This window comes from Kryptolebias marmoratus, linkage group LG4, assembly GCF_001649575.2.
Source record: "Kryptolebias marmoratus isolate JLee-2015 linkage group LG4, ASM164957v2, whole genome shotgun sequence".
NCBI classification, from domain to species: domain Eukaryota; kingdom Metazoa; phylum Chordata; class Actinopteri; order Cyprinodontiformes; family Rivulidae; genus Kryptolebias; species Kryptolebias marmoratus.
The window spans coordinates 30,622,835-30,632,207 of record NC_051433.1 but is presented as its reverse complement, the minus strand read 5'-3'; the positions used below and the strand labels follow the sequence as shown (position 1 = coordinate 30,632,207).

The window sequence follows — 9,373 nt, the reverse complement described above, 5'->3', positions numbered from 1 at the left end:
TCTGCCTCCTGTTCTACTTTTAGAAACTCTAGGAACCACAAGTAAACCTGCAGTCTGAGAGTGAAGAGATCTGTTAGGAAAATATGGAACAATAAGATCTTTAATATAAAATGGAGCTTGGTTGTTGAGAGCTTTATATGTTAGAAGTAAGATTTTAAATTCTATTCTGAATTTGACAGGGAGCCAATGAAGAGAAGCTAAAACTGGAGATTTGATCTCTCATCAGAACTCTAACAGCAGCATTTTGGATCAGCTGAAGACTTTTTAAAGAGTTTTTTGGACACCCAGATAATAAAAAATTACAACAGTCCAGCCTAGATGTGATAAATACATGGACCAGTTTTTCTGCCTCATTTTGAGACAAGATGTTTCTAATTTTAGTGATATTATGTAAGTGGAGGAAAGCAGACCTGGTAACATTTTTAGTGTGGAGGTTAAAAGACATATTCTGATCAAAAATAACACCAAGATTCTTTATTTTAGAACTGGAGGCCAAATTAATGCCATCCAGAGGAAGTGAAAGGCTGTAAGGTTTGTTCCTAAGATGATCAGGTCCAAAGACCACAACCTCTGTCTGTCTGAGTTTAAAAGCAGAAAATTAAGACTCATCTAGGGTTTTATGTCTTTAAGACATGATTGTAATCTAAGTAACTGATTGAATTCATTGAGTTTTATGGGTAAATATAACTGAGTATCATCAGCATAACAATGAAAATTGATCCCTTGATGTTTAATAACTTGACCTAATGTAAGCATAAAGTAAAGAGTATTGGTCCAAGCACTGAACCCTGAGGAACTCCATGAGAAACTTTGGTGTATGAAGAAGATTCATTATTAACATTAACAAACTGGAATCTATCAAATAAATATGATTTAAACCATTTTAGAGCTGTTCCTGTAATTCCAATATCATGCCCAAGCCTCTAATAGAATATTGTGATCAACTGTTTATTGTCAAAATTCACAGTGAGATACAACAGGAGTACATGTGCAGATATGACTGAGAAAGCAATAAGAATATTTTAAAACTATTGCACAACAAGTGCAGTATCAGATAATCTTGGTTGAACACCCAGACCTATGGTCTTTCCACCTGCATCTTCCCTGACTTTCTGATTTTCCCTAGACTCTGACACCATAGCTCGCGGTGATGACTCGTCCACACGGAGACGCCCCTCAGCCATAGTTGAAAACCAGTCAGACCGGGCCAACCCAAGTCGAACCAAACTGGGGCGAAGCGAGTCGTGCTGAAACTGGACAATGGAAAAAATGCCCAATGCTGCATCTCTTTTGCAGAGACAGATAAATAGTCTCCTGACCCTTCTCCCTGCTGGTTGACAGACCTCTCTTGTGGCCTGCCTGTACAAGGCCAGGGGTTAGAGACATGCAGAAGTGGAAAAGGAAATTTAAACATGCACACTTAGCTGAATTACATAAGTGTAAAAATTCACAGTCATGTTTAGAATAAATAAAAGAGGTTAAGTTTATGTTTCTTGTTTGTTTTTTTGTTTTTCTTGGGGCCCTAAAAAGTAGGTGCAAAGTTGAGTGGAGCTACTTCTTGAAGAACGTGTCTATCATTTCATCATCAAACTGTTGAGTGTTCGTCCCCTTTTTCCAGATGTAAGCTGTCCTCCCCCTAAACTGTTTTCACTCTGCTTCCAATTGTCTAATCCCACAGAGCTCTGTAGATTCCATTGACTGATTCAAGTCTCAACCTTCTGTTGCCAGAAAGAAAATCAGAGCTAAAAGTAACACTTTCAGTCCATCACAGCTAGACAAAGTCCTTCCTCTGCCTAGTAATATATGACTAACTCAGTCAAAGACATGTTAGGGAATGGCACACATCCAAACTTTCAATCCAATAAGAATATATCCTGGTCACCTCCCCAGTCTAAGCCACAATGACATTTTTAGCTGCATGTCATCTTTCTGTTGATGGTTGTTTTGTTGGTGTCCCAAAGACACTGAGCAGATGAGAATAAATTTATTTGTATTCTTCCACAATTATCAATTATCAATATCATTATCTCCCCAAAATGTTGGTCCTCGTCAACATGCATTTTGGTAAATTCCTGTCAGGCTTTTTGGTGTTTTTCTGCAAGTAGTGGAGCCTCCTGGGTCTTCTTCCATGGAGCCCATTAGGATTCAAAGTGCAATCAAAAAATGATGTAGTTTGACCTTGGAAATCAGCTTCAGTGGTTTTGGATGGTTTCCTTTGATCTTTTTCTATTATCTGCTCTGTCGGGCTCATCAACTTGGGGTTGCATTTCCTCTTATGGCCACATCCTGGGATGTCCTGGGATTTTTAATAATGTTGGTTGCATTCAGAGGAACATGAAGCTGCTTAAAGGTGGTCTTGTAACCTTTACATTTAAGAGAGATGGTATCCATCCCACTTTGAATAAAGCAGCTCTTCCTTTAGGGAGTCTGGCCAAAATATTTAGTTCCCTAAAACCACAACAATCCAGGATCCAGACCAGGGAGCAGAGTTGCAGTCTTAAACTGGATTTATATTCTGCAAGAAGTTAATGAATCAGAAAGACATTTTTTTCTGCAAGGACATTTTATTCACCAAGAGAAACCCCATTGCCGTCTCCAGGAAGCCCCTCCCCTCCACAGCACACCACTGTGGGACCCACAGTGATCGCATGGTGTGGAAATAAGTTGGATTTGTGTTGTTACAACACTATGACAATCACAGAGATGAACGTTTTCAGTTGATGGAGGAGGAGAACAACATCTAGTTACAGGATGTCAGCGATTGTTTTGACGACGGTCGAGTCCCAATGTTTGTTCAGCAGCACCCACACACACCATGCCGGCCTCTGCCAAGGAGAGATTAGGGGTCAAACTGCAAAGAGTAGATCCCAGAAGCTCATGTTAGCTCCCAGCGTGTCTGCGGCCACAGTGATTCTTCAGCAGCTCACAGAACAGCGTGTCTGCATTAATCACCCCTAGTTCATATTTATGATCAATCACACAGAAGTTGACACAAACCCCTGGAAGAAAAGTGTTCTGCACAGACCTTGTGTCAAGATTGGGCTCTCAGGGCTCCTAGCTTTCTCTTTCCTTACTCTCCCATAAAGCTTAGACTGGTGAAAAACCAGGGCAACAGTTTTATACACAATCTTTCTCATCTCTCCTGCTGAGGCTTGTAATTCTTTCAGAGAGCTCAAAGGGGTCTTAGTGGTCTCTCTCACTATTGGCCTTCTTGCATGGTCACTCATTTTGTGAGAACAGCCTGCTCTTGGTAGATTTACACGTTTCCCATATTTCTTCCATTTCTTGATGATGGATTTAACAGAACTCCTGAGGATGTTTAGAGCCTTGGAAATCATTTTGTATCAATTTCCTGAGTTGTACTTTTCAATAATCTTTTCTCTGAGTTAAATTATATTAGTCATTTTAAAGGGGGTAAATATTTATGCAATCAGTTTTTTTAACATTACATATCTTTATTTAATTGGTGTTACTCTGTAGAAAATAATTTCATTTTGACAATGAAGGAGTTTTTTATTTTGTTGTTATCAACGTGGCTTATAGTTGGCAACAACCACACACAAAACTTAGCTTGCTCAATTTTATTTAATTCAAAAGAACTGGTCACTGTGAAAGGAAAAGATGGTTATGTCAATAATAAGATAACATTCTGCCTGAATGCTGATAAGATTGAATGAGCTGTAACCAAAACATTACCCATTTGGAGAGCCAGAAACAAGAGAGAGAGCCAACCCAAACACTGTGTATGAGCTACCTTTATGCCTGCCACGCCCACCTCTCAGGTGCAACTGGATCTATAATGAGCTAACCCAATCACCACAGAAGAAGAGAAACAAACAAGCCATCACATTTGTAAAGGCCAGAATATATTGACTATGATTGATTTGTGAGTATAAAATATATATAAAATACTTTTTATAGGCACTGTTTGTAAAACTGAAACATTGACTGTATTCCATGACTTCATATTTACATTTAAATTATATTCCTGTTTCATCCTGTGGCATGTAATAATCTTATTTATATGGGCCTCCATTATATTCAATGGCTGTTGTATGTTCTTTGTTGTAGATCAGTTTTATCCAAGGATCAGCATTCTTATCTAATTCTTCACAACCATCTGCTATTTTAGAGCTTCCAAACAGCCTCTGTATAGTAATCTTTAGCATCCTATAACCTAAGCACTCTGCAGCCACATCTATGTCGAGAAACTGGGTCTCAGAAATCCAGCAGTGTTTGTTGAAGCATTTTAAAACTAAACTATTACATTTGGGACCATTATCAACAGCCTTCTTATTGAACTACTCAGTTCATGAGATCCGTGTCATGATACTGAGACGTGTCAATTTTGAGAAATGTCAGTGTCACAACACTGGTGCAAAAACAAATGGAGATCAAGAGGCTACTTTATCTTTCTCAAAAGTTAAAACATGACATCTGACACTTTCCTCTCCAACAGAGGACTAGGACAACATGTGACTAAGAAGATGTAGAAGCTTTCAACCAGAATGGTCATGGGGCCTCGGTTGCTAAGATTTATAGGACAAGAGTGCCTTTGTGGTATTGTATATTTAGGGGGAAAGTGAAAAAAGTGAGCAGGGATTGATAAGAACTGTCAGTCACTGAAGTTCTTCCTCAACAAAGCGTTCCCTTTCCTTTTGTGGCGCTGAATTATTTGCCAGTTATGCACCAATAAAAGGGCAGTGAAAAGACTTTGGAATACCAAAACAGAGAAACAGAGAAACAGAAAGAGAAAGAAAAAGAAGGATATTGTGACTGCAATATGTGTTATTTAGAATGATCTACATGCAAGGAGTACAGAGGACTATAACTGGGTCTGCTTGACCCATGCATTATGTAGACATTACAATTACTTAAAGCTGAACTGAAATCACATCTCAAAATATTGATTTTTCATGAATATTATTTAGTGAAACACATCCACACAACTTTCAAGGGACCCATTTTTCTGACCTAAAACTTAAAAAACTTGTTTTTAGCATTTGAGTCAATAATTTCCTGCGTGGGGTGATTTGTGGGGTGGAGCTGCTGTCCTGGGCTCATGATGGGTGCAGTGCCCCGGCTGGCCAAGTACGCCGCTACTGTCCTGTTATTTACTAGTGGATATGGAAGAAGAAGACTTAGTATATGAAGAAATGCTGTAAGACTTTGCGAGAGTAATGGGTTTACAACCAGACCAGTTTGAACCTGAACTGATGCCTGGATCTCAGGAATCAGATGAAAACTCTTCAGATTCTGATTCTGATGATCACAAGGACCATCATGGCCGATATAACAACACGCATAACAACCAAATTAGGAAGGTGGAACGATGAGAACCGATTACTCCCAGATTATTTTCATGACATCAGCACACGGCACTGCAAATCAATAATACCGGCAGGAGCGCTAATGTTGCTAACTCAAAGCTAACTCGACCCTAATCCATTAAAAACATGAGCGTGCATTAGGGTAGAGTTCATGACCTCTCACACCAGAGTAAACTAATCAGCAGCAGTTTCAGACTATGACCTTTGTTTAATCACACATGGACTGTTTATATTTTTTCATCAGTAACAAACTGCTGTGAATCACAAACTGATCTCAGGCTGTCGGCCTGTAAGCAGCTCAGACCTGTAAGCAGCACGCGTTCACGTCATGTTTGAAGTCAAACTTCCTGTTTCTCGTCTCCTTCTCTGTGGTGATGTTCTCCTCCACATTTGACTTTCTTTAAAATTAAAAATAGTTGGTAAAAGGTCCTGTTTTTGTGGCGTGAAGCCAGTCCACCGCATTAACGAGGGTCAGAGCGGTGCTTCTCTTTGAAGTGGTTCGAACCCAAGTTCTGATAGTAATTCCCACTTCTGAGTTTATGGATCCAAATCTGAGAAAGGTTTTTATGTTTCGAGAAGCCAAAAATTGAAACTTCAGTGGTATTGTCTAGCTGGTTCGAACACTTAATTGCGATACACTGAACCATGTTGTACTGGTATTCATCCACTCACTGATGAATGGCTGAATACTGTGAACCTCAGCTGCTCTGTGGATGTCACACATCAGGGGGTCAGGAAAAAAGCCAAAAAGACCTGAGTGTTTTTTCAGTTCAGTACAAAAAAAAAAAAATAGTAGAATTGTTTTTTTTTTTTATTTTATACGCATATTTTATGATTTTCTTTCAGCTGATGTTGGTTTTAAAACACGTTTCAGTTCAGTTTTAAAGACATTGGTTAACTAAGAAAACCAGACATGTAGACACTAATTATATAGTTGCAGCAGGAACAAATGACAGAAATAAACATTAAACCAAAACCTTTGTACTTTAAAAGTGCAATTACACTCTTACTTCTACCTAAATATATAGTTCCCAACAGTAGCAAAGCTCAGAGCTGGCCTGCCACACACGAAGCCCACTCAATAAACTTCAACATAACAGAGAGGAAAACTGGAACAGTAAACCACATCAAAGCCTTCAAAAAACATGGTGGCAGAACATTCCAGGCAATAAGCCCGAGGTAAACGGTGTCATTTTATTCTGCTGTGAAAGAAATTAAAATTCATTATGGCTTATTCTAGCCACAAAGGCTCCTCTATTGCAAAAATCTGCCACAACAAACCCCAGTTTGTGATGACATGGTAAACAGCCAGACTTGTTTTGGTCAAGTCCAGCAACCAGATAATACTAGACAGCATCCCACCTTCTTCCTTTGCTGTATGAAAGCTGTCATGTTGTATTTTTGGGACCAGTCTGTGAACAAACGATGTGGGGCTGTAAGTCCTTCTCCTCCCTGAACAGCCATGGTGTCACAGAACTTTTCTTTTAAGTGTGAAATAACTAATTACAGCGAAACGTATTAGAAAACATATTATTTGAAGGTGGAGCAACAAAGTAGGAACTATGTGAGTCAACACCTGAAAAATATTATCTGAGGTATATTATTTGTTGTTGTACCATTGTTCTGTTCGTTTATGTGAGGGGGACACCTTGAACCTTGTACTGCAACCAGTAAACAGGGTGCCTGGTCCTGATCCCATTGGATGTTTACATTTCTCCTAGGTTCGATAGTCAAGTTTGATAACTGGCTGTGCCAAACGGGGCCACACCCCACGGCTTGCTATTCACTTGGTTACAAATACCCAGAATTCAATGAGACTACAGCTGAAATCAGTCACCAACTAGTGTCCAGCAGTCGCAGGTCAGTACCTTCCTCAGTGATTGGTCCTGCTTCTTTGCCCTCCCAATAAGAACTTACCGTATTTCACATGAGACAAGTTGCTATGACAGTGATGTGGACTGGGATGGAGCAATAAACTGTTCATGTGTTCATTCTTAGCGGTGTGTATGTACCTGTAGTAGACAAGCTCTGATTCCAGCTGGAGAATGTGCCTCTGCAGTGCTGGGACATGACTGGCCTTCACCTCCAGGTCCTTCACTTTGCTCAGCCCAGTCAGCAGTGCCTGCCTGGCGTCCTCCACCTTCCTCTTCATGCACGCCTGCTCCCTCGCCAGAGACCTGTTGCAGTCTTCCAGAGCAGCCATGACCGCTTTGGAGCTCCACAGGTCCTGTTCCAGTCTCTGGTTACGTAGCATGGCTTCCTGAACCTCCAGCAGCTCGATCTCATGTAGAACATTCTGTAAGCTCCGAAGGCTGCTGTGTGGGCTGAAACAAGCTTTTTCTGTTTTCTGTTTGGAGAGACTTTTCCACAGTCCTACCTGAGAGAGAGGGGGGAGAGGGGGAGAGGGAGAGAGAGGGGGGGTTTTGTCCATGCACTGCCAGTTAGCAAAATATCTCACAAACCATCAAATAGATTTTAATGAAACTTTCAGTAAATTAATACTGGATGCACATGTACTTCTAAACTTAAGATGGCTGCCACAGNAGAGACCCAGACAAACAGAACCTTGAAGCTGTTTGAAGTGACCCAGCTGTGTAACATGCAGCAGTGTTGGGAATGAAGAATAAAGCTCAGATTTTTGATCAGTATCCATTAAACTGAGATGTTGGTCATTTGGCTTTGATGGCTTTGTTGAAAAGTGAATTACTTGTAGATGTACATCCAATGCTTATTTTCTGAAAATGTCAATAAAATCTCAGCAGTAGTTCGAGATATATTTTGTTAACAGACAGAGTTGACTCCAATAGTTAGTGGCAAAGTTAGCTCTAAAGTAGCTCTGAAGTGCTCAATTTGTGTTGGTGTTCAGCTCTCACCTGCAGAGCCAAGCAGCGGGCATCACTGCTCTGCAGCGCGGCTCTCATGTCCTCGATCAGCTCCCTCAGACTCGCGTTTTCATCCTCCAGCTTGGCGATCCGCTCCTCCGCTGCCTCTCCGTGGCCCTGCCGGCTCCAGGAGTCCCGCTCCTCCGGGCCGGCCGACACCAGCTTCTCCCGCCGCCTCAGCGGGCTCCTGAGGCGGATCTGAGTCTCGATGTGCCGGCTCTCACCTCCGACCAGCAGCCGGTCGCTCTCATACTGACAGCCCGCCCTGGAAGTGAAGAACCCGCACAGCTTGGCGTGAAACCGCCGGAAGGTCAGCTCACTGGTCCCCGGCTCCTCTGGGTCCGTGCCAAGACCCAGGACCTCACACAGGACGGTAAAGTCCTCCACGGGAATCGTCCCCGCTCCCTGATAGTCCAGGTGGTGAAATATCTCCTGCAGGTACTGGTCCAGTCCCGTGGCCAGCACGATGATCTCGTTCTCCACGCCCCGGTCCAGTCCGTAGTGGTACGCCAGGGTGCTGACGATCCACTGGGTTCTGCGCGCCGGGCGGCGGTACGGATCCAGGCAGTCTGCGCCGTCCATCAGAACACGGGCTCGGTTCTGTCTCCGCCTGCAGCATGTCTCTTCTGACTGGATCAGACCCTGCCCCCAAGTCCACATGGGTCCAGCAGGTCTGACGGTCACAGAACCGCCGAACCACCATCATGGGTTAGCGCTCTTTAAGAGGCAGATGTTATGTTTTTATCGCCCGCCTAAAGACGAAGGTGACTAATGTTTTTGTGCCTGCAACTGTTCCTCTTTGTTAGCAAAATAGCTGGTAAACCACTGAACGCATTTTCGTGAAACTTGCTGATCAGCAAGTCAAGTCAGATATACCCGTGATAACTCCGAACAGACCTGTATGGGGTTCCATTAGTGCCAAAAATATGTTTATGTGTCTATGTAAGCCGTGTATGTAGCATGCTTATGGGGTTCCATTAGTGCCAAAAATATGTTTATGTGTCTATGTAAGGCGTGTATGTAGCATGCTATGTATATGTTAGGTGTATATGTTAAGTGACATAATGATATGTGCGGAACATAGACACAACGCAGTATATAGACATGTTACAATACATACACACTTAACATATCACCTAACATATCACTTTACATATCACT

General features: G+C 41.9%; 1 protein-coding gene across 4 annotated transcripts in view; it reads right to left on the bottom strand.

Annotated features, from left to right (window-relative positions):
• efcc1 (EF-hand and coiled-coil domain containing 1) overlaps positions 1–9,066 on the bottom strand; it is a 51,464-nt gene extending 42,398 nt beyond the window's left edge. Inside the window, exons 1-2 of one of the 4 annotated variants that reach the window (XM_037975408.1) lie at positions 8,204–9,066; positions 7,343–7,707 (exon numbers count right to left, since the gene is read on the bottom strand). In XM_037975408.1, coding sequence (XP_037831336.1) covers positions 7,343–7,707; positions 8,204–8,872 — 1,034 coding nt within the window. In that variant the 5' untranslated portion in view covers positions 8,873–9,066. The remainder of the gene's footprint in view (positions 1–7,342; positions 7,708–8,203) is intronic. The other 3 variants (XM_037975409.1, XM_037975411.1, XM_037975410.1) reach the window with 3 other exon arrangements.
• Positions 9,067–9,373: the final 307 nt, after the last annotated feature.